The sequence below is a fragment of the Sorex fumeus genome, unplaced genomic scaffold (assembly GCF_029834395.1).
Source record: "Sorex fumeus unplaced genomic scaffold, SorFum_2.1 ptg000063l, whole genome shotgun sequence".
In the NCBI taxonomy this organism is placed as follows: domain Eukaryota; kingdom Metazoa; phylum Chordata; class Mammalia; order Eulipotyphla; family Soricidae; genus Sorex; species Sorex fumeus.
The window spans coordinates 44365245-44391779 of NW_026606120.1; the positions used below are offsets into that span (position 1 = coordinate 44365245).

General features: G+C 42.2%; 1 protein-coding gene across 1 annotated transcript; it reads left to right on the plus strand.

The window, feature by feature from the left end:
- Window positions 1-1804: 1804 nt before the first annotated feature.
- LOC130035013 (olfactory receptor 1G1-like) lies at window positions 1805-2830 on the plus strand. Its single transcript, XM_056126501.1, has one exon. It carries the CDS (start codon window positions 1889-1891, stop codon window positions 2828-2830), a length of 942 nt encoding a protein of 313 aa, XP_055982476.1. The 5' UTR covers window positions 1805-1888.
- The last annotated feature ends 23705 nt before the right edge of the window (window positions 2831-26535 follow it).

Sequence of the window (26535 nt, forward strand, 5' to 3'; positions counted from 1 at the left end):
TAAACAGATCATCCCAGACTCATGGCCCATGCTGTGATAGGAAGCCCTGGGACTGAGGGGCATGAAACTGAGTTTGTTGCATAAGAGAACGGCAGAGAAGACCCTTCTATAAGAAGTGGCATCAAAGCTAAGATCTGAAGTTTAACATGTCTGTTGGATGAGAAGGAAGAGACTATTTATTCTAGCACTAGATAAGCAAAGACCAAAAAACTCATAAAGTATATTCACCTTTTGAATAACTGAAGTATAATTGGTAGATAGGCTATGGAGTAAAGGATAGAGGTCCCAAAGAACTGGAGACATATCTAATAAATGCCAATATGATAAAAAAAAAACTTTAAGGTCAGACTAAGAAGTTTAGAGTCCATTTTGAGAATTGAGGAGGTCCTGAAGGATTTTTTCTGGTGTAGAACCTAACTCACATATGATTTTTCAAGAGTTCACTTCCTCTGTAGAAAGGAGACCAGGTGGCAGGTGGGTGTAACAGAAGCAAGCAGTATAATTACCCAAATAAGTGACAAATGGTAATGTCCAGGACGATGACAGTGAAGATGGGAGGGAATACAGTGGGTAGATAGAGGGAAATGTGTATATTTTAGTTTTATTGGAAAAATTGAATTGCCAAGATTTGATGGCAATTGGCTGCAAACAGGAAGGAAGAAAAAAAGGCTCAATGAAGGAAACCAGGTTTCTAACCAGACCAACTGTCTGGTGATGGTTATAACAGGATTTCTTCTTGGATTTCCATGTTAGATATGATTCTCACCAATTTAAAAGCCACTTTTCTATTAGCCGGGTTTTATTTTATTATTTTTTGTTTTATTGAATCACTGTGAGATATAATTACAAGTTTTCATGTTTGAGTTACAGTCACACAATGATCAAACACTCATCCCTCCACCAGTGCACATTTCCCACCAACGAAATCCCTGGTATACCCCCCCCTTTCCCACCCTCTCACTGCCTCCATGACAGATTGTACTCCTCATATTCTCTCTCTACTTTTGGGCATTATGGTTTGCAATACAGATACTGAGAGGTTATCATGTTTGGTCCTTTATCTACTTTTAGCACACATCCCCCATCCCGATGGTTGGATTCCTACAACCATCATTTTCTTAGTGATGCCTTCTCTATTCCAGCTGCCTTTTCCCCCCTCCCCCCACCCCCACTCATGAGGCAGGCTTTCAACTATGGAACAATCTTCCTGGCCCTTGTATCTACTGTCCTTGGGTGTCAGTCTCATATTATGTTATTTTATATTCCACATACGAGTGTCATCCTTCTATATCTTCCCTCTCTTTCTTACTCATTTCACTTAGCATGATACTCTCCATGTCCATTCACTTATAGGCAAATTTCATGACTTCATCTATCCTCACAGCTGCTTAGTATTCCATTGTGTAGGTGTACCAAAGTTTCTTTAATCAGTTGTCTGTTCTCAGGCACTTAGATTGTTTCCAGATTTTTATCCAGTTTTTTAAAGTATTGAAAGAATAATGCTAAATATTTTCTGTACCTGTGGTATATGACATAGGATGTATGAATGTCCATAAGAGTTAGGTAAGCAAACATCTCCAGCCTAGCCACAAAATACATATTTTGGACTGATACCTATATGATATAGTTTTCCTTAATGAGAAAAAAAACTAATGCAGACAAATAATTTTCCTTTGTTTATGCCCCACGCAGCAAGTGCAGAATATATTTCAAATATTCAGATAAATTATGTTAAATGACCCCTTTTATAGGTACATAACAGTTTATTATTCGACACTGAATTATTCAACTATGAATTAGATCAACATTGGAATAATGAGCAATTTTCAGACTTTATAATCCAGGCGTCAGCCTCATTCGTTTAACCCAACTTCTTTCTTACAGACAAATGGGATGGGGAAACCTAACCAGCATCTCAGAATTTTTTCTCCTGGGACTCTCTGATCAGCCAGAGCAGCAGGGGGTCCTCTTTGGGCTGTTTCTATTCATGTACATGGTCACAATAGCAGGTAACATCCTCATCATTCTGGCTATCGTCACTGATGCTCAACTCCACACCCCCATGTACTTCTTCCTGGCCAACCTCTCACTTTCTGATGCCTGCTTTGTGTCCACCACAGTCCCTAAGATGCTGGCCAACATATGGATCCAGAATCAGGTCATCTCATACGCAGGGTGTCTATCACAACTATATTTCTTCATGATGTTTGTGATGCTGGAGGCATTCCTCTTGGCTGCCATGGCCTATGATCGCTATGTGGCCATATGTCACCCGCTCCATTACGTCATGGTGATGAGTCCTGGACTTTGTCTCCTTCTAGTGTCTATGTGTTGGATCATGAATGCCCTTCACTCCCTGCTACACACCCTCCTAATGAACAACCTGAACTTCTGTGCAGATCATGAAATCCCACACTTCTTCTGTGATATCAACCCCCTTCTGAGTCTGTCCTGCACAGACCCCTTTGTCAATAAGTTGGTGATCTTCACTGTTGGGGGTCTTGCAGGCCTGGTTTGTGTGCTTTCCCTGATTATCTCTTACACTTACATTTTCTCAACTATCCTGAAGATCCCCTCTGCTCAGGGAAAGAGGAAAGCCTTTTCCACCTGCAGCTCTCATCTCTCTGTGGTCTCTCTCTTCTTCGGGACTCCCTTTTGTGTTTACTTCAGCCCTCCTTCATCTCGCTCAGCACGTAAGGGCACAGTTGCATCTGTAATGTACACAGTGGTAACTCCAATGCTGAATCCCTTTATCTACAGTCTGAGAAACAGAGACATCAAGTATTCCTTGAGAAAACTCATTTGTTTTAGGAAAATTCATTCCTCTTAATGGTGGCAATTTTATATCCAATTTAGAGATGTCTACCCAGTTGCATTTACCATGTCAAACAAGTGAAAAATGAGAGTGGGAGAGAAAGTGAAGATCTCACTTCCAAGACCTCTAACTTAACTTGAAATATCCATGCTTCAGCTTCAGGAGAGCTTCAGAATAAATGGGTCATTACATCAATTTCATGAGCTTAAGCTCTTACAATCCTAATGTTCTAAAATTAAAGTCATCCAGATTCATACATAGTAAAGGATGCCCTGGAATACAATAGTCACCTTTATCCACAGTGGATATGTTCCAAGACCCCAGGTGGAAGCTTTAAACTATAGATAGTACCAAACCCCATATATGCTATTTTATTTATCTACACATATATGATAAAACTTAATTTTTATTGAGCACACTAATTTTATTTTGTAAAATAGTAAAAATGATAACAACTGGTAATATAATAGGACAATTATAACAATACTCTAATAAAAATGTATGTGAATGTGGTCTCTCTCTGTCTCAAATATTTTATTCTATATAACATTTTCAAACAGAGTTAACTGCAGGTAGCCAAAATCACAGAAAGTGATTAGAGGAAACTGGCATATTTTTAAGCAATGCGAATATGATCAAAATAAAGAAATATATGATTGAGCTGTTATATGTGGCCAGGGAAAATGTTCAAAGAAATAACTTTTCCAAACTTTTGCTGTGACTTTGGTGACTTGAATCCCTACCAGTGTGTGTGTGTGTGTGTGTGTGTGTGTGTGTGTGTGTGTGTATTGATGGAAGGATTCCCTATGTCTGTGAAGTCCCCAGATTGAAAGAATAGAAACCGAGACTTAGGAGGTCTGATTGAGTATAGAGTCTTCAGGGAAATATTGCCATATTTCCTCAGACATCAAAGACTCTTATTCCTCTTAATGTCTGAAACATTAAATTTAACATGTGAATCATTAAATTTCACATAAAAACTTCACTTGTATTGTAAGATAACATTGGTGTGTCCTTTCCGCCTTGCCACAGGGATCTTAGGTTTATTGGGTTACTCCCATCACAGTGCTCCCATTCCTCTGTGTTTACTTGTAACTTCTTTCTTTGTGCTCTGTTGATTTATAAATATTGTTTTTCTCTTCTTCTTAAGTCCTATGCTAAGCGAAATGAGTCAGAAAGAGAGGGATAGACGTAAAAAGATTGCATTCATCTGGGGGATATAAAGTAACAAAATAGGAGATTAATACCCAAGAATAGCCGAGATCAGTACCAGAAGGATTACTCCATGGCTTAGAGGCCAGCCGGGCATTCTAGGGGAAAGGGCAGTTCAGATAGAGAAGGGAGCATCAAATAACAGGTGTTTGGAGGACCCTCCCAGGATGGGAGATGCATGTTGAAAGTAGGCTATGGACCAAACATGATTGACACTCAATGCCTCTTTTGCAGACCACAACACCCAAAAGGAGAGAGAGAACAAAAGGGAATGCCCTGCCACAGAGGCAGGGTGGGATTGGGGGGATGGGGGTAGGAGGGATACTGGGATACATGGTGGTGGAAAATGGGTACTGGTGGAGGGATGGGTATTTGATCATTGTGTAATCGAAACCCAAGCACAAAAAAAAAATTTGTAAGTCTACAACTGTACCTCATGGTGTTTTTCTAATAAAAATTATTTTTTAAAAAGATGTTAATTAAGTTATTAGACTCAGGAAAAGAGAAAAACACCTTACGTGGTGTTTATTTTGCCTGCGAGCAAAGGAAGGGCTTTCTTATGTTGATTTTGCTGCTGAACAGGATGTGGTGGCTACTTCCAATACAGATAGTTGGACAAGAGAAGAGAGAGCAGGCCAGCAAGATGGAGCACGAAGAGACAAGCAAGGGGGACAGAGGGAGAAGAATTTAGTGGAAGAACGCAGAAACAGGCGCATGGAGAGAAGAGAGATCAAGGCTGCAAGATGGAGTACCAAGAGATGAGCAGGTGAGACCAGAGGAGACAGGAAATGAGGGGCAGTGTAACACTAGAATGGGGAGCTTACTGAGACTGGAACAGGCGCGTGGGGAGAATGGAATAAACGGCAACTGATCAACTGGGCAACCGGCTTGGTCCTCGTTTCCTCCTTCATCCGCCGCTTGGCATGGGCCACCCTGGGCGTGGGAGCAGCCGAGTTCACTGAACCAGGGCAGCAAAGAGGAGAGCTGCCAGAGCTCCCCTAGCTGCCCAGAGATTATACCTTGTATCTTTGGAAGATTTTCTCCAAGATAGTTTCCTTATAGTCCCAAATCTTACCACTTGGCATAATATCTGCAACCTTTAATGTATACTAAACATCACTGAATTGAAAGAATGATTTATAAAAACTTCAAAATATATTACCTGAATTATTTAAATTCCCTCTTGGATGTTTAGCCCCCATTTTCTCTTTATCATCCATTATGATGCCACATTCACATTAATCTTCAAAATCTATGATTATGCCACCATAATCACAATTTCAGTAGGAGATTCCAATAATTTTACACTGCCTTCAAAATATAGTTCACACTATTGATACCAGCATTCATAGTTGCCATAACCATTTTCTAACTTACATAGTTCACAGTCCACAAGTCTCTCCATTCACTCTAAGATAAATTCAGGCCAATATTTTCATAGTACATTGACAGTTGTTTATAGTTACCTAAAAGCTAAGTCAGTAAAAGTTGCTGGAAATCTACATCAGTTAATATATCATACAGATAATACACCATAACCAATTCAATTGATTCTATTTCTGCTTTATTCTATTTTATGAAAGCTACTCTTGGTTGGGGCCAGGGAGAGACAGTACAGTGTTAAGGTAAGGGTTTTGCACAAGCCTGACCACAGTTTGGTCTCCTGCACCAGGTGGTCATTTCCCTCTCACCATACCCCACCCCAGCATTTCTGGATGGGTCCCTGGAGATCCCTAGCACCACCAGATGTCCCAGGAAGTCTCCAGAACCTTGGGGTCTGAACAGTACCACAACCTTGAGCCCTAGCATTGAACTGCTGAGCAGTTTGTTTATCACTGAGAGTGATCCCCATCTGCTTGGACACTGCTTGAGGTGTCGCTCCACCTCCCACTCAAAAATTAGAAAAACTACTAAAGGTTCCTATTTTTCATTCTTGTTTGTTTTTTTTAGTATCTGAGAAGCTGTGATTATTATAGAATCTTCTCCAGTTAAGTCAATTTTTTTGTTTTGTTTTGTTTTGTTTTGTTTTGCTTTTTTGGGGGTCACACCCGGCCATGCTCAGGGTTACTTCTGGCTCATGCACTCAGAAATTATTCCTGGCGGTGCTCGGGGGACCATATGGGATGCTGGGAATCAAACCTGTGTCGACCATGTTGGCTGCGTGCAAGGCAAACGCCCTACCCGCTGTGCTATTGCTCCAGCCCCGGTAAAGTCAATTGTTGACACCAACTCATCCGCTCTGTAATTTATGTTTACAAATTTATAACTCACATTATCTTCTAACAATATAAGTGGATCAATGAGTAAATAGCTAGGCTCTAGTTAGACAGAAACCCATTCAACTTTGATACTTGTAAACTGTGTAACCCTGAGAAACTACCTTTCAAAACAAGTATAACCTAGCTCATTATATTGTTAGGAATTTTGAATATGGTAATGCATATGGTAATGCATGTTTCTGATTATTAATGCATGTAACCAAGTAAATGGGTAATTACTAGTGCTGATATTTCTAATAAATGACAGTAATTGTGGTGGTAATCCTTGTTCAAATTAAAGCTGAACAACAGCAGATAATGTGTGTTCACCCTCAACAACTACTGGTAAGAAATTCTTGCTGCCTGTATTGTGAAATAGAAAAAAAATGCGCTTAAATAATTCTTCTAAAAGCACCTGCCACAGAGGCTGGGGTGGGGGAGTTATGGGAGGGAACTGGGGACACTCACGCTGGGAAATGTACACTGGTGGAGGGATAGGTGTTGGAATACTGTATGACTGAAATCCAATCATAAACACCTTGTAAAGGTCTATCTCACAGTGATTCAATTGAAAAGTTTAATATAAATAAATGATTCTTCCGAAGAATATTTTGAGATTTTATCTACATCACCTAGTGAAATTTAAATAAGGGGAAGGTTTTGGTCAACCTTCAAATCCATTCTGACTGGGCACAAATCTGAAGCAAAAGTTTACCTACTCAACCTAAAATAAATAGGCTAAGGGCTTGAGAGATAGTAGAAAGGATAAGGCATGTCAATGATTCCAATTCAATCCTTGAGATCTTACGTAGTCTCCAGAGCATTATCAGGAGTGTTTCCTGAGTAGGAAGTAACCCTTGGACACTGCCAGGTATAGGCCAAAATCATCATCATACTAATAATTTAATAAAAATGAAATAAAATCCTTGATCTCAATCCTTGAGATCTTACATAGTCTCCAGAGCATTATCAGGAGTGTTTCCTGAGTAGGAAGTAACCCTTGGACACTGCCAGGTATAGGCCAAAATCATCATCATACTAATAATTTAATAAAAATGAAATAAAATATATCTGTTTGCTTTGTTTGCTTGTTGGGCTGGAGCAATAGCACAGCGGGTGGAGCGTCTGCCTTGCATGCAGCCAACATGGTCGACCCGAGTTCGATTCCTCCGCCCCTCTCAGAGAGCCTGGCAAGCTACCAAGAGTATCTCGCCCGCACAGCAAAGCCTGGCAAGATACTCGTGAGATATTCAATATGCCAAACACAGTAACAAAAAGCCTCACTATTTGTTGTAAGATGTTACTGGTGCCCGCTCCAGCAAATCTATGAACAACGGGAGGACAGTGCAGTGCTACGGTGCTGTTTGCTCTGTCTACATTCCTCCAAATTCACTGGCAGGCATGTATCTTTCACTGTTTAAATATTATTTGCTGGGGCAGGAGTTGGTAGAGCACTTTCTTACACCCAGCTGACCCAGGTTCAAATCTCACCATCCCATATGGTCCCGCATGTACCATCAGGAGTAATTTCTGAGTACAGAGCAGGAGTAAACCCTGAGTACCACTGAGTGTGGTTGAAAAAGCAAAAAATAAATGCTTTGCTAAGTTTTCTTCCTTTTAACTTAAGTGTTCCTCTTTCATTTTTATATTTTGAGTCTTAGTGCACATGCAGAACCTAGCTTACACATTGTCATAATTTTACTTTTTGAAGTGTCTCAAAATAGTTCAGAGGGGCTGGAGTGATAGCACACTCGGTAGGCGTTTGCCTTGCACGCGGTTGACCTGGGTTGGATTCCCAGTATCCTGGTTCCCTGAGCACGGCCAGGAGTAATCCCTGAGCATCGCAGGGTGAGACCCAAGAAGCAAAAAAAAAAAAAAAATAGTTCAGAGTTATCAAAATGTAGAGATTAATCCAAGATGCCTGAACATATTGTTTGGGAATTCATTCAAATTTTTGAATATTTCAAAATACAATCTAAGTAGACATTACTTTTCCATATGACTTTTTCTTTCACCCTGTGAATAAAAGACAACATACATTTATGGGTAGTTTTAAAGATTATATGTTATACAATCAAATTGCTATCAAAATACACCTATTACTTCTTTCTCAAAGTAAGCTGCCCCTGACAAATGTAACACTGTTGCATCAAGAAGTGAAAGGAAAAAAATTTTGCTTCATACAGAGAAATAAGTACAGAGCACCAGGGAAAATGAAAAGAAGAATTCATTGCAACCGATGGATCAAGATGAAACCCTGACTGGTTAAAGAAACTTTGGTACATCTACACAATGGAATACTATGCATCTGTTAGAAAAGATGAAGCCATGAACTTTGCATATAAGTGGATCATCATGGAAAGTATCATGCTAAGTGAAATGAGTCAAAAAGAGAGAGACAGACATAGAAAGATTGCACTCATCTGTGGAATATAAAGTAAGAGAATGGGAGAGTAGCACCCAAGAATAGCAGAGAAAAGTACCAGGAGGTTTGCTCCAAAGCTTGGAAACTGGCTTCACATGCTGGAGGAAAAGGTAGCTCAGATAGAGAAGGGAACACCAAGTAAAGTGTGGTTGGAGGTCCCACTTGGGATGGGAGATGCGTGCTGAAATTAGACTATAGATCAAACACAGTGGTCACTAAATACCTCTACTGCAAACCACAACACCCAAAAGGAGAGAGAGAACAAAAGGGAATGCCCTGCCACAGACGCTGAGTGGGGTGGGGCGAGATGGGGTAGGGTGGTGGAAGGGATACTGGGATCATTGGTGGTGGAGGGATGGATACTCGAGCATTGTATGACTGAAACACAAGCACAAAAATTTGTAAGTCTGTAACTGCACCTCATAGTGATTCACTAATAAGAAATTTTTTTAAAAAAATGAAACCCTCGGAGGAAAATTCCTAACATAAAAGAATTAAATAGCTAAAAAAAAAAAGTAAAGAAATGGTCATGATAGTGATTGTAAAAATGTGAATGAACGCCTCATTCCAACCAGGTACAGCCCGTCCCCAGGGCCTGGGACTCTCTCTGGGAATGTGCAGCTAGCTCGATCTCATAGAACAGCCGGTTTTCTCCCCTGATCTGCGCGGGACGGGAACTGAGGCCTCCCTCTCAGCAACAAAGCTGAACGTCTCCGGGTACTCTCTCCTCATTCCAACCAGGTACAGCCCGGCGCCCAGCGCCAGGGACCCTTTCTGGAAATACTCTCCCACTTCATATGCCATAGGTACCATAAGCTACCCTCTTAGATGGAATCTTCTCTATTTTAGCTCAGCCACTAGAAACACAGTAGCCAATAACTCATAAGCCTATCTCAGCTCACACTGCATATTAAGCAGAATAGTAACAGTGAACGTGAAGGACTAAACCACACTTTTCACAACGATAAAGCAACGCAAAAGCCCACCAAACTTTCTTGTTGAAGAGTCTAGCCCAGAAGACACCAACAGTACTGTAGTGTTAGACAACCTCTCTGACGAGGAATTCAGAAGGGAGCTACTTAGGATGCTTAGGGAACTACAAGAAACAATGGAAAGCAATGCCAATAAAAGACAAGAGGATTTGAAGTCAGAAATGAGGAAAATGCAATCGGAAATGTCAGACCTGAAAAACCTGGTAGGCGAATTGAAAAACTCAGTGGAAGGCCTCAGCAGCACAGTAACAACTGCTGAGAACAGAATCAGTGAGCTCGAAGATGAAGTTCAGAGACTCTCCAGAAAAGAGCAGAAAATGGAAAAGAGACTCACAATTCGGGAACAGATGGCAAGAGAAGATCATGACAAAGCCAAGAGGGGTAACATAAGAATTATTGGAGTCCCAGAGGGGCAGGAAGAAAACCTTGATGAAGAAGAAACTGTCAAAGACATCATTGCTACAACGTTTCCAGAGCTGAAGAAAACTTGTGACCACATTCAGGAGGCCCGAGGGGTACCAGCTAGAAGAAATCCGAATAAAAATACCCCAAGACACATTCTGATCAAAATGACCAAAACCTTAGACAGAGACAAAATTCTGAAAACAGCAAGATCGAAGAAAGAAATCTCTTACAAAGAAGCATCCTTAAAATTCACAGCTGATTTTTCTGATGAAACCCTCATGGCCCGAAAACAGTGATGGGACATAGTGAAAAAACTCAATGAAATAAATGCCTCACCAAAAATGCTTTACCCAGCGAGACTCTCATTCATAATAGAAGGAACAACACACAGTTTCACAGACAAACAACAGCTCAGGAACTTCATAGACTTAAAACCATGGTTACAAGAACAGCTAACTGGGCTACTTTAAGGCGAGAAAGGCCCCTCAAATACACCAAATTTCAACAGAACAATGGGACAAAATCCCATAACAATAATCTCTCTCAATGTCAATGGGCTAAACGCACCAATTAAAAGACATAGAGTGGCAGGATGGATTAGAAAATTGAACCCAACATTCTGCTGCCTGCAAGAAACACATCTCAATAGTCAAAGCAAACACAGACTCAGAGCCAAAGGCTGGAAAACAATCCTACAGGCAAACAGCTCCCATAAAAAAAGCTGGAGTAGCCATCCTAATATCAGACCACATCGATTTCAGAGTGAAGAAGGTCATAAGAGACAGTGAAGGCCATTTCTTATTGATCAAAGGATCTGTACAACAGGAAGAACTTACAATAATAAATGTATATGCACCTAATGAGAGACCAGCAAAGTACTTAAAACAACTACTCATAGATTTGGAAAAAGACATCAATAGCAACACAATACTAGTGGGAGACTTCAAGACCGCTTTGTCACCTCTCGATAGATCAACCAGACTCAAGCTTAGCAAGGACATACTTCATCTGAGGGAAACAATGGAAGAAAGGGACTTAGTAGATATATACAGGACACTTCATCCACAAAAAGGTGAATACACATTCTTCTCAAGCGTACATGGAACATTCTCCAAGATAGACCACATGCTGAGCCACAAAACATGTCTCCATAAAATTAAGACGATATAGATTGTATCAACAATCTTCTCAGACCATAAGGTAAAGGTAAAGGCCCTCCCGTTGATCGTCGATTTGCTCGAGCGGGCCCAGTAACGTCTCCATTGGAGACTTTGTTGTTACTGTGTCTGGCACATCGAATACTCTCGGTAGCTTGCCAGGCTCTCCGAGAGGGGCGGAGGAATCGAACTCAGGTCGGCCATGTTGGCCGCTTGTAAGGCGAACGCCCTACCGCTGTGCTAATGTGCTGAAATTAGAAGTAAATCACACACAAAAACAGAAAACTAAATCAAACACGTAGAAATTAAATAGTGCGCTATTGAACAACTAATGGCTTAGAAAGGAAATCAAAGAGGAAATCAAAAGATACCTAGAAACGAATGAAAATGAGAACACGAGTTACCAAAACTTATGGGACACAGAAAAAGCTGTGTTAAGAGGAAAGTTTATAGCTCAACAAGCACTCCTCAGGAAGGAGGAGCGAGCACACATAAATAACCTAATCTCACAGCTTAAGAGCTTGGAGAAGGACCAACAAAAGGAGCACAACCCGAACAGGAGAAAGGAAATAATAAAACTCAGAGCAGAGATCAACGAGATGAAAACCCAAAAAACAATCCGAAAGATCAATGAAACCAAGAGCTGGTTCTTTGAGAAAATTAACAAGATCGATAAGCCTCTAGCAAAACTCACAAAGAAAGGGAGAGAGAAGACCTTAATAAACCGAATCAGAAATGAAAAGGGAGTCATTACAACAGAAACTACAGAAATTCAAAGGATCCTCAGGGAATACTTTGAGAAGCTTTATGCCACGGAACATCAAAACCTCGAGGAAATGGATAAATTCCTAGACTCTTACAGACTCCCAAGGCTGAACCAAGAAGACCTAAATACCTGAACAGACCTATCACCAACAAGGAAATTGAAATGGTAATAAAAAGTCTCCCCAAGCACAAAAGTCCTGGCCCGGATGGATTCACTAGTGAATTCTTCCAAATCTTTAAAGAGGACTTACTCCCAATCCTCTTTAAGCTTTTCCACGAAATTGAAATATCAAAAACACTTCTGAATAGTTTCTACGAAGCAAATATCACACTGATACCAAAAGCAGACACAAATGCAAAGATCCTAAACAAACTACTAGCAAATAGAATCCAACTACTCATCAAAAAGATCATACACCATGACCAAGTAGGATTCATCCCAGGGATGCAAGAATGGTTTAACGTTTGGAAATCAATCAACATAATCCATCATATCAACAAAAGAAAAGATAAAAAGCATATGATCATATCAATAGATGCAGAGAAAGCATTTGACAAGATCCGGCACCCCTTTATGATGAAAACCCTAGCCAAAATGGGTATAGAGGGGACCTTCCTCAACATAATTAAAGCCATCTACCACAAGCCTACAGCAAGCATCATCCTCAATGGGAAAAAACTGAGAGCCTTCCCTCTAAGATCAGGGACAGGACAAGGATGCCCACTCTCTCCACTGCTGTTCAATATAATACTGGAAGTACTTGCAATAGCGATTAGGCAAGAAAAAGATATTAAGGGCATCCAGGTGGGAAAGGAAGAAATCAAGCTCTCACTATTCTCAGATGATATGATACTATACTTAGAGAACCCTATAACCTCCACCAAAAAAACTCCTAAAAACAATAGACTTGTATAGTAAAGTTACAGGCTATAAAATCAATACCCAAAAGTCCATGGCTTTCCTATACGCCAACAGTGAGAGAGAAGAAAGCTACATGAAAAAAACAATTCCGTTCACAATTGTGCCCCAGAAAATCAAGTACCTAGGAATCAGCTTAACTAAGGAAGTAAAGGCCCTGTACAAAGAAAACTACAAAACGCTACTTCAGGAAATAAAAGAGGACATGAGGAAATGGAAAGATTCCCCTGCTCATGGGTCGGGAGACTTAATATTGTCAAAATGGCAATACTACCGAAAGCATTGTATAAATTCAATGCAATCCCTATGAGGATACCCATGACATTCTTCAAAGAAATGGAGCAAACACCCCTGAAATTTATATGGAACAATAAGCCCCCACGAATAGCTAAAGCAATTCTTGGGAAAAAGAAAATGGGAGGAATCAACCTCCCGAACTTCATATTGTACTACAAAGCAGTAATAATTAAAACAGCATGGTACTGGAACAAAGGCAGAACTGCAGACCAATGGAACAGGGTTGAATACACTGACGTCTCCCCTTAGTCATATGATCATCTAATCTTTGATAAAGGTGCAAGAAATGTGAAGTGGAGTAAGGAAAGCCTCTTTCACAAATTGTGCTGGCATCACTGGATGGCTACATGCAAAAAAATGGGCTCAGAACTCTGCCTAACACCATGTACAAAAGTAAGATCAAAATGGATTAAAGACCTCAACATCAGACCAGAATCCATAAGGTACATTGAAGACAAAGTTGGCAAAACCCTCCATGACATTAAAGCTAATGGTATCTTCAAAGATGCCACGCCACTGGCCGAGCAAGTGAAAACAGAGATAGATAAATGGGACTATCTTAAACTAAGCAGTTTCTGCACCTCAAAAGAAACAGTGACCAAAATACAAAGACAGTCTACAGAATGGGAAAATATATTCGCCTAATACACATATGACAAGGGGTTGATATCAAGGATATACAAAATACTGGTTGAACTCCAGAAGAAGAAAACATCCAACCCCATCCAAATATGGGGCAATGAAATGAACAGAAACTTTCTCAAAGAAGAAATCCGAATGGCAAAAAAGCACATGAGAAAATGCTCTACATCATTAATCATCAGGGAGATGCAGATCAACACAACAATGAGATACCATCTCACACCTCAGAAACTGGCCCACATTCAAAAGATCAAAAGCAACCGATGCTGGCACGGATGTGGCGAGAAAGGGACACTCCTTCACTGTTGGTGGGAATGTCGACTGGTTCAGCCCTTCTGGAAAACAGTATGGACGATTCTCAAAAAATTAGAAATTGAGCTCCCATTTGACCCAATACCACTCCTGGGAATATATCCCAGAGAGGCAAAAATGTATAGTCAAAGTGACATCTGCACTTGTTTGTTCATTGCAGCACTCTTTACAATAGCCAGAAACTGGAAGAAACCTGAATGCCAAAGAACAGATGACCGGTTAAAGAAACTTGGTACATCTACACAATGGAGTACTATGTAGCTGTTAGAAAAGATGAAGTCATGAAATTTACATACAAGTGGTACAACATGGAAAGTATCATGCTAAGCGAAATGAGTCAGAAAGAGAGGGATAGACATAGAAAGAGTGCACTCATCTGGGGGATATAAAGTAACAAAATATGAGATTAATACCCATGAATAGCTGAGATCAGCACCAGGAGGATTACTTAGAGGCCAGCAGGACATTCTAGGGGAAAGGGCAGCTCAGATAGAGAAGGGAGCATCAAATAAAGGGTGTTTGGAGGATCCTCCCAGGATGGGAGATGCATGTTGAAAGTAGACTATGGACTGAACATGTTTGCCACTCAATGTCTCTTTTGCAGACCACAACACCCAAAAGGAGAGAGAGAACACAAGGGATTGCCCTGCCACAGAGGCATGGTGGGATGGGGGGGATGGAAGTGGGAGGGATATTATCCATGGTGGTGGAAAATGGGCACTGGTGGAGGGATGGGTATTTGATCATTGTATAATCGAAACCCAAGCACAAAAAAATTGTAAATCTACAACTGTACCTCATGGTGTTTCACTAATAATAATAAAAAAATGTGAATGAACAAAATGAGAAGTTCAATACAAATAGAAATCATAAGTTAAAAAATGCAATAGTTGGACTAAATAATGCAACAGAGGAGGTAAACAGTAGACTTGCCAAGATCAAAAATCAAGTGACAAAGCTGCATGATAAGATAAAACTTAAGCACTCCTATAAATAAGCAAAAAAAAATAATTTTTTAAAAGATACAAAATAAATATTTGAGGAACAGCATCAGGGAAACAACATTCACATCATAGAGATCCTAGAAAGAGAAGAGAGAAATGAACAGAAATCTTATTTGAAGAAATAATAGCTGAAGAACGTCGCCAAGCTGGGAAGGAAATATAAATCCAAATTCAGAAGTATCAAAGAGTTTAAAACAAAATAAGGCCAGAGAAACCCCAGACACATTGTAATTAAAATGACATGTACCAAAGAGAGAAACAGACATTTGATCTGGAAACAACCTGAGTGCCTAGAAACAAGTAAGAAACTATGGTACACATCTACACAATAAAATACTGCCAAGAAAAATGAAGTCATAAGATCCAGCACCCGTTTATGATGAAAATTCTCAGCAAAATGGGCATTGAGGAACTTTCCTCAATATAGTCAAAACCATCCACCACAAGCCCATGGCAAGCATCAAAATGAAGAAGAAATTAAATAAGAAGAAATTAAAAACCTTCCCTCTAAGATCAGGGACAAGTTTGCCCACTCTTGCTACTTCTATTCAATATAGTACTAGAAGTTCTGGCCATAGCATTTAGGCAAGAAAACAATATCAAGGGCATACAGATAGGAAAGGAAGAAGTCAAGCTATTATTTGTATACTATATGATACTATATTTAGAAAATCCTAAAGACTCTACAAAAAAAAAACTCCTAGAAACAATAGGTTTCTATAGTAAAGTGGCAGGCTACAAAATCGACACCCAAAAGTCCATGACTTTCCTGTATACAAATAATGAAATAGAATAAAAAAGATATTTAAAAACAATTCCATTCACAATAGTCCCTCAGAAAATCAAGTACCTCAGAATCAGTTTAACTAAAGAGGTGAAGGACCTATACAAAGAAAATTACAAAACTCTAGTCCAACAAATGAAAGAGGACACTAAGAAAAGGAGACACATCCCCTGCTCATGAGTAGGGAGGATTAACATTATCAAAATGGCAATATTCCCCAGAGCACTATACAGATTTAACTCGGTCCCTATAAGGATACCCTTGGAATTCTTCAAAGAAATAGACAAAACACTCCTGATTCATAAGGAACAATCACTTCACTTAATCACTTAACTTCCCTTTAGTCGTCGATTTGCTCGAGCGGGCGCCAGTAACGTCTCCATTTGTCCCTGTCACGTGCTAGTGTAGCCCAATGGCATCTGTTAGCTCCGGGAACATGAAGGGCCTCAAACCGATTGTTCATGATCTTGACAAAGAAGTCTGACCATCTGGTAGGTGGGCGGCCACGCGGTCTTTTGACATCCCGTGGAATCCAATCAGTAACAGCTCTAGTCCAACGGTCGTCTTTAAATCTCATTACGTGACCAGCCCATCTGGAACAATAAGTGCCCAAGAATAGTTAAAGAAATCCTTGGGAAAAAGAAGATGGGTAGCTCACCTTCCCCAATTTCAAACTGTACTAGAAAGCAGTAGTAATTAAAACAGCATGGTAATAGGTAAACGGTAAAGGCCCTCCCGTTGATCGTCGATTTGCTCGAGCGGGCCCAGTAACGTCTCCATTGGAGACTTTGTTGTTACTGTGTCTGGCATATCGAATACTCTCGGTAGCTTGCCGGGCTCTCCGAGAGGGGCGGAGGAATCGAACTCGGGTTGGCCATGTTGGCCGCGTGCAAGGCAGACGCCCTACCCGCTATGCTATCGCAACAGCATGGTATTGAACTGGAAATAGAACCACAGACTAACAGAACAAAGTTGAAAATTCTGTACAGACTCTCAAATACATGATCACTTAATCTTTGACAAAGGAGCAAGAAATGTGAAGTGGAACAAGGAAAGCCTCTTCAACAAGTGGTGGTAGGAAACTGGACAACTACCTACAGAATATTGAACCCTGATCTCTGTCCTACACCAGGCACAAAAGTCAAATCAAAGTGGATTAAAGACCTCAATATCAGACCTGAATCCATAAGGTACATGGAGGAAAATGTTGGCAGAACTCTCCATGACACTGAAACAAAAAAGCATCTTTAAGGATGATGTAACACTGACCAAGCAAGTGGAAACAAACATAAACAAATGGGACTACATTAAACTAAGAAGCTTCTGCACCTCAAAAGAAACAGCGACCAAAATACAGAGAACGCCCATAGAATGGGAAAATATTTACCCACTACCCATCTGATAAGGGGTTAATATCCAGGTTATACAAAACACTAGTAGAAATATACAATAAAAAATGAACAAAAGCTTCCTCAAAAAAGAAATACAAATGGCCAAAAGGCACATGAAAAAATGCTCTACATCGCTAATCATCAGGGAGCCGCAAATCGAAACAACAATGAGATATCATCTCACACCTCAGAGACTGGCACACATCCAAAACAACAAGAACAACCAGTTGTGGGGAGAAAGGGACTCTCTTTCATTGTTGGTGGGAATGCCGACTGGTCTAGCACTTGTGGAAAAGAATATGGGCATTCCTTCAAAAACTAGAAATTGAGGTTCCATATGATCCTGCAATACCACTTCTGGGAATATATCCTGGGTATGAAGAAAAGCACAGTAGAAATGACATCTGCACCTGTATGTTCATTGCAGCACTGTTTACAATAGTCAGAATCTGGAAATAACTTGAGTCCCTGAGAACAGATGACTGGTTAAAGAAACTTTTATATATCTGCACAATGGAATACTACGTAGCTGCTACAAAAGATGAAGTCATGACAGAGTATCATTCTAAGTGAAATGAGTCAGAAAAAGAGGGACAGACGTAGAATGACTGCACTCATTTGTGGAATATAAAATAATATGAGACTGACACTCAAGGACAGTAGAGTCAAGGACCAGGAAGATTTCTCCATAGTTAGAAGCCTCCCTCATGAGCTGGGGAAGAAGGCAGCTGGAATAGAGAAGGGATCACTACGTCGATGATGGTTGGAGGAACCATTCAAGAGGGAGATGTGTGCTGAAAGTAGATAAAGGGCCAAACGTGTTAGCCTCTCAGTATCTATATTGCAAACCATAATGCCCTAACGGAGGGAGGGAGAGAGTATATGGGAAAATGTCTGCCATAGAGGTAAGGAAAGGGTCATGATGGGGTTGGGGGGCTACTGGGAACATTGGTGGGGGAAACTGGTGGAGGTATTGGGTATTTTATCATTGTATGACTGAAACTCAAACATGAAAGTTTTGTAACTGTATCTCACAGTGATTTAATTAAATAAAAAAATGAAGTCATGAAATTTGCTTATAAATGGATGGACATAGAGAGTATCACGCTGAATGAAATGAATCAGAAGGAGAGAGAGACACAGAGAAGTATTGTACTCATTGGTGGGATATTTAAAAAAAAAACTATGAGACTAATACCAAAGTACAGTAGAAACAAGGGCTAATGGTCGAAAACTTGCCACAGGTCGGTGGGGTGTGGTGGAGAGTGAAGTTAGGACAGAGAAGGGACCACTATGACAATGATAGTTCAAAATGATCCCTCTGGGAAAGAACTGAGTGCTAAAAGGAGGAAAAGGGATTTACATGATAAACTTTCAGTACTTATATTACAAACCATAATGCCTAAAAGGAGAGACAAAGAGTGAAAAAGAAAGAGAGAGAGAGAGATAGAAAGAAGTGTCTACCATAGAGGCAGGCTGGGGGTGTAGTGGGTAGCGGAAGGGAAATTGGGGGCATTGGTGCTGGGAAATGTACACTGGTGAAGGGACAGGTGTTGGAACGTATGACTGAAATCAATCTTCAACAGCTTTGTATATGTCATGGTAATTCAATAGAGAGAGAGAGAAAAAAACCACATAGAAAGAAATCTTCCTAAGACTAACAAATTTCTATGCAGAAATATTCCAGACAAAAGTAAATGCTATTATATATTCAAAGTATTTGGGGGAAAGAACTTCAAACAAGAATATTACCCAACTAGTTAATTACTCAGGTTTGAAGAAGTGATAAAAGTCTTACCTATAAACAATAGTTAAAGGAATCCATCTTCATTAAATTCATCTTTAAAATGCTAACAGAATGGGGGTATTATGCCGCCAGCAGGTCAATTTGTACCTGTGAGGCGAGAGCATCAGCAGCCTGATGGCACTGTCAGGCTTTCAGATACCCCAAAATTGCTGCCTTGCCTTTGGCCAGACCCCAAAAACTTGGGGCAAAGTTTACCAAGAAAGTAAATGGCCAAAGTTAGGTATGTGGGAGACACACCCACAAACCACCTCTGGTTCAGCTATATAATTGGAGGCATGCCCTTTCTAGTTCCTGATCGAACTGCTTAATGGCCATGATCCCACGGTCCTCCCGTTGTTCATCGATTTGCTCGAGCGGGCCCAGTAACGTCTCCATCGTGAGACTTGTTGTTACTGTGTTTGGCATATCGAACACGTCACGGGTAGCTTGCCAGGCTCTGCCATGCAAGAAGATACTCTCAGTAGCTTGCTGGGCTCTCCAAGAGGGGCGGAGGAATCGAACTCGGGTCGGCCATATTGGCTGCCTGCAAGGCAAACGCCCTACCGCTGTGCTATCGCTCCTGAGCCCAGAGACTCAGAAACAAATCTTAGAACCCAAAGGCTTTTGGCAGAAATGTGTCCTATTCCTGCAGTAGGTTACTGGCTCTGGCCCAATCCAGGTGGGAACAGGTTTCGTGCCTTGGTCTGTTCCCCTTGGCGGCCCGGTGACCACCATACTCCAGAGACTACTGGACAGTCAGGCTTGGTCCTGCAGTGACGTGACATGCGGGGCCTCACCAGATGGGGGTGGAACCAGCCCTGTCCTCCCCATCCCAGCGAGACCCCAAGTCGCCACCTACAAACAGCCTCTCTGTCTCCTAATCAAGCTAATTAACGGCCATGATCCCAGAGACTCAAACAAATCTTGAAACCCAGTGGCTTTTGGCAGAAATGCATCTGGACCACATACAAGGTGGCTGCTGCCTCAGAGCTTCTTGGAAAGCCAGGTATGAGCCGGCAGTGATGGGGCAACTGCAGTCTCATGGGAAGGCTGGCGGTACCGGCTCGTCCTTCTTGCCCAAGAGCGGCTCTCTGGCACGGCCATCACTCCAGAGGCAAAAGGACTTAATCCAGAGCCTGGCAGCTTGCGGCAGAAAAGTGAATGGACCATGCATCAAACTACGGCTCCTTACCTCCCTCGGAGGAAAAGGGTGTTGCTCCCTTCCGCCTTTTTCCTGCCCAGCAGCAAGGTGGCCACTGCCTCAGAGCTTATTGAAAAGCCACGTATGTGCCAGCGGTGACAGGGCAACTGCAGTCTCATGGGAAGGGGGGTAGTACCGGCTCGTCCTTCACGCCCTACCGAGGTCACGTGTTGCCCCCCATGAGTGGCTCTCTGGTACAGCCATAACACCAGACGCACAGAAACCAATCTCGTAATTATCTGGCTCTTTGCAGAAATCCAAAATCGCAAGGCTGCTATTGCGGCCACGCAAGATTATATGATTCTCATAATCGGCTATAGTAAACAAAGTATTTCACAATGCCTTTTCAACAATTCTGATTGTTGGAGGGGAAATTCTAAACAATAATGGTGCACTTTTGTCGAGATAATGAATGTAATCAATGTAGAAAAGAGTTAAGTGGAAATCATCTGCCTCAAAGGCATTGGGAAGTGTGGGATGGGAGTATATTGGGGTTCTTGGTGGTGAAAAATGAGTAGTGGTGAAGGGAAAGGTGTTTGATCATCGCATGACCGAGACTTAAACCTGAAAGCTTAGTAACTTTTCCCACAGCAATTCAATAAATAAACGTAAGAAGAAAAATAAATAAATAAATAAAATTATGGAAAAGAAAAGTAAGGTGGAATTCATGCCCAATTTAATCAGCTAATCAGTAGCTGAATAAATAGCAGTACTCCTACATTAAAAGGTAAAGGCCCTCCCGTTGATCGTCGATTTGCTCGAGCGGGCCCAGTAACGTCTCCATTGGAGACTTTGTTGTTACTGTGTCTGGCATATCGAATACTCTCGGTAGCTTGCCGGGCTACATTAAAAAAAATTTTTTAAATGCTAACAGAACATCTATTAACTAAAAATCACCCCAGGCAGAAGCAACATGACATCAAAAACATAAAATACTGAGAAAAAAGTAAAAATGGGGACCATTAGAATGAACTTGATATTAACATGCCTTCAGTTTAGATTGTAAACTTAGATTATATGTGATTTGCATGGCATATAACTTAAAAAATACTTAGAGGAAATAAGATTAAAGTGGAACTAATAATAAAAGTACAAAAAAAGGAAGAACAAAAACACCCAGAAATCATAGCTGATGTGTTTGTCAAGGTGGCAGGTGAAGAGATGAGGAGGCATAGGCAGGAATCTGGGGACACTGGTGGAGGGAAGTTGATACTGGCGGTGGGATTGGTATCAAAATCAAAATATTGTGTGCATAAGAGAAGGAACACATGGAGGGTGCGGGATCCCGGAGGAAAAAAAAAAAGAAAAAACAGGTTCCAAAAAGAGCCGAGATCACTGGCAAGTTCCAGATGGAGTAGGCGCCGCATCCCGCCTCCCCCAGATGGAACCCCGGTGACCAGAAGCCTCTACAAACACAGCTCGAGTATGCGGGAACGAGGACTTTTTCTCAAAACCGCGCGGCCGCTTACGCGGCCGCGCGACATCTCTCTATATACAAAGTGATCAATGAGAAGTAAACCACCCAATCTTTCTCCCTGAAAATCAGAGTTAACTTTGGAGCACGGCCACAGCCCCAGAAACACAAGGACTTAATGCAGAACCCAGCAGCTTGGAGCAGAAAAGTGAACGGACTTTGCGTTGATCCAGGCCATCAAGTCTGCCGGAGGGGAAAGGGTGTTGCCCCATTCGCCCTCTCCTCTCTGGAAAGAAAGATGGCGGCCACATGGGAGCCTTGTGGACAACAGGTATGAGCCGGGAGTGTGGGGGCGACTAAAACCTCATGGGAAGGGGGGCGTTCCGGTCCGTCCTTCACGCCCTACCGAGGTCACCAGTTGCCCCCCACGAGCGGCTCTCCAGCACGGCCACAGCCCCAGAAGCACAAGGGCTTAATGCAGAACCCAGCAGCTTGGAGCAGAAAAGTGAAAGGACTATGCGTTAATCCAGGCAATCATTTCTGCCCAGAGGGGAAAGGGTGTTGCTCCCTTCCGCCCTCCTCCCTCTGGAAAGAAAGATGGCGGCCACATGGGAGCCTTGTGGACAGCAGGTATGAGCCGGGGGTGTGGGGGCGACTAAAACCTCATGGGAAGGGGGGCGTTCCGGTCCGTCCTTCACGCCCTACCGAGGTCACCAGTTGCCCCCCACGAGCGGCTCTCCAGCACAGCCACGGCCCCAGAAGCACAAGGACTTAATGCAGAACCCAGCAGCTTGGAGCAGAAAAGTGAACGGACTATGCATTGATCCAGGCCATCAAGTCTGCCGGAGGGGAAAGGGTGTTGCCCCATTCGCCCTCTCCTCTCTGGAAAGAAAGATGGCGGCCACATGGGAGCCTTGTGGACAGCAGGTATGAGCCGGGAGTGTGGGGGCGACTAAAACCTCATGGGAAGGGGGGTGTTTCGGTCCGCCCTTCACGCCCTACCGAGGCCACCAGTTGCCCCCACGAGCGGCTCTCCAGCACGGCCACAGCCCCAGAAGCACAATGACCTAATGCAGAACCCAGCAGCTTGGAGCAGAAAAGTGAAAGGACTATGCGTTAATCCAGGCAATCATTTCTGCCCAGAGGGGAAAGGGTGTTGCTCCCTTCCGCCCTCCTCCCTCTGGAAAGAAAGATGGCGGCCACATGGGAGCCTTGTGGACAGCAGGTATGAGCCGGGAGTGTGGGGGCGACTAAAACCTCATGGGAAGGGGGGTGTTTCGGTCCGCCCTTCACGCCCTACCGAGGCCACTAGTTGCCCCCACGAGCGGCTCTCCAGCACGGCCACAGCCCCAGAAGCACAATGACCTAATGCAGAACCCAGCAGCTTGGAGCAGAAAAGTGAAAGGACTATGCATTGATCCAGGCAATCATTTCTGCCCAGAGGGGAAAGGGTGTTGCTCCCTTCCGCCCTCCTCCCTCTGGAAAGAAAGATGGCGGCCACATGGGAGCCTTGTGGACAGCAGGTATGAGCCGGGGGAGTGGGGGCGACTAAAACCTCATGGGTCGGGGGGCGTTCCGGTCCGTCCTTCACGCCCTACCGAGGTCACCAGTCACCCCCCGCGAGTGGCTCTCCAGCACGGCCATGGCCCCAGAAGCACAAGGACTTAATGCAGAACCCAGCAGCTTGGAGCAGAAAAGTGAACGGACTATGCGTTGATCCAGGCCATCAAGTCTGCCGGAGGGGAAAGGGTGTTGCCCCATTCGCCCTCTCCTCTCTGGAAAGAAAGATGGCGGCCACATGGGAGCCTTGTGGACAGCAGGTATGAGTCGGGAGTGTGGGGGTGACTAAAACCTCATGGGAAGGGGGGCGTTTCGCTCCGCCCTTCACGCCCTACCGAGGCCACCGGTTGCCCCCTGCGAGCGGCTCTCCAGCACGGCCACGACTCCAGAACACAGAAACCAATTTTTTAACTATCTGACTTTCAGTAGAAATACTTCCAGGGTCAATAAGTAAAATAGCAGAAATCCAAAACCAACATTTAATTCTTGAACCCAGCTGTAGAAAGCAAATCACTTCACAATGCTTTTTCAGCATGTCTGATTGGGGGGGGGGGGGGGTAAACTCTAAATAATAGTGGTGAATCTTATTGAAACAATGAATCTAATCAAAGCAGATAGAGTGTTAACTAGAATTCATCTGCCCCACAGGGACGGGGAGGGGTGGGGGGTGGGGTTTTATTGGGGTTCTTCAGGGTAAAAAATTAATATTGGTAAAGGGAAATGTGTTTGATATCTGCATGACTGAGACATAAACCTGAAAGCTTTGTAACCTTTCCCACAGTGATTCAATAAATAAATTAAAAAATATATATATTGTGTGCCTAAAACCCAACTATCAATAACTTTGTAAATCACAGTTCTTTAATTAATTTTTTTTAGTTTTATCTAAATTACTGGGGCTGAAGCAATAGCACAGCAGGTAGGCCATTTGCCTTGCACGCAACCAACCTGGGTTTGATTTCCAGCATTCTATATGGTCCCTTGAGCACTGCCAGGAGTAATTCCTGAATGCAGAGCCAGGAATAACCCCTGAGCATTGCTGGGTGTGACCCAAAAAGCAAAAAAAAAAAAGAAAAGAAAGAAATTACTGGAGAATGCAAGCCAAGATCATCAGATAAGGGGGATCCATCCAACACTCTTCTATCATAATTGCAAAATCTACACAAAAACTGGATAAAATAATGAAACATCTCTTTAGAGAGGAAGCCTGCTGTAAGAAGTTGAGCTGCAGCATGCAAACAAAGCCAAGGAGCACAGAGTTGCTGGAGGAGTATTGTATAAAATGGAGAAACAGGAGCTCGGAGTGAGGTGGAGCTCAGCATCAGAGAAACAAACTATAGTCACAATCCTCTAAGGTACCGGGGAGAAGTGCATCATTGTGTCAACCACACAGGCTCCCCAAATATCTACCAGTATTTTCATATTTACTGAATGAAGAAATAACTCACTGAGAGTAAGACATTTGGGTAGAAGCCATTATTGGTTTGTTTCCTCTGGCAAACTAAGAATCACCATTCCTGAGGTGAGCTATTGACCATCCCAAGTCAATAGTATAGAAAACTACTGGCTCTGGGTGTATTTGTTTCAACAGACTCAATAGGGTCAACAGTTTCCGTCTATCCCAGCCCACACCAGCCTGCTAGCAAGCTGCCTAGCCCTCCCAAAGCACTTCCAGCTAGCAATAGGCTAATACTATCTGCACAGACATTGGCTCCAGAGGGCAGGCTGTTGACTGGGTTCCAACAGCCTAAATCTGGATCACAACATCAGATATCCCCCATCTATACACAGACCTATGTGAACACAATGGGGGTGTTAGGAGAACTGCCAATTCTGTGGACATAAAACTCCCAACTATGACTCAGTCCTTCCACTACAGATGCTTAGGAGCCATGGAGCATTTGTGATCTGAAGCTTTGCCTTCTAAATTTAATGACTCTGGCACAAAATTATGCATGGCCACTTGTAACCTAAATTCCCTACTCACTGAATCCCAGATCCTTGAAAGAAGTAGAGTAATAATAATAATAATAATAATAATAATAATAATATGGAGCGATAGCACAGCGGGTAGGGCGTTCGCCTTACAAGCGGCCAACATGGCCGACCCGAGTTCGATTCCTCTGCCCCTCTCGGAGAGCCCGGCAAGCTACCCAGAGTATTCGATATGCCAGACACAGTAACAACAAAGTCTCCAATGGAGACGTTACTGGGCCCGCTCGAGCAAATCGATGATCAGCGGGAGGGCCTTTACTTTTACTTCAAGGCATCAATACCATAAATTTCCACAGCATTGTAAACACATGAAATTTTAAAGGTACCATTGGATGTCATAAACCTAGCATACTAGGCACCCCTAAGACATATTCACACTTGATACTGATCTACCACAGAATAACAGTAACAATTCAGTACATCCTTGGTTATACTACTATTAAATATAGTAGTACATTGACATACTAGGGCACACATGAATTAGTTCATCAAATGTCAATAATGGCCCACTCAATTGAGATGCTAAAGGATTGTCCAAGCCATCATACCTCACCATACATTACTACCAGACCTAGACAACTTTGTCTTTATAATTACAGCCATCTGCTGTCAAATGCAAAACTCTACTAACTGTGTAACTCAGCTCACTAAATAACTTCATTGAATATGTGAAACAGTGATCCTTAGGCACTGCTCAAGCTGACCACCTTTGGCATCAGCAATTCTAAACATTTGATCAAAGGCCAGATTGCTAGATCTTGGTGCTGTTGCTTCTATTGGGAATTTGCGGTCATTAAGGCCCATAATTTTTAAAAATCACAGCCAGAGAGACCATAACAATTCTGAAAACCATTCAGAGCAGCACAAACTCGGACCTCCTAGATCTCTCATAACAGGAGGCACAATGAAGAAATTCATATATCCACAGAGAGATGAAGGCAAAGACCCATAAAGATCACAAAGCACAGCAAAAATTTCTAAACTCAGCCAAGGAGTTCCAAAGAAAAATTCTGCTGAACAAATAATAAATTCTGTTGAACAAAAATGGCAAAGAAAATTATATTTGTATTAGTCAAACAGTTTAAACTAAAAATGGTAATTTGAAGGATAGATATACATTGATTAATAAGTTATATATATAAAGAAGATTTAACTCATTAACATATATGCACCCAAAAAGGGGCAAAAAATGTTTTTAAAA

Excerpts from the sequence above, each read along its gene's own strand:
- LOC130035013 (XM_056126501.1), top strand. The coding sequence starts at position 1,889 with ATGGGATGGGGAAACCTAACCAGCATCTCAGAATTTTTTCTCCTGGGA.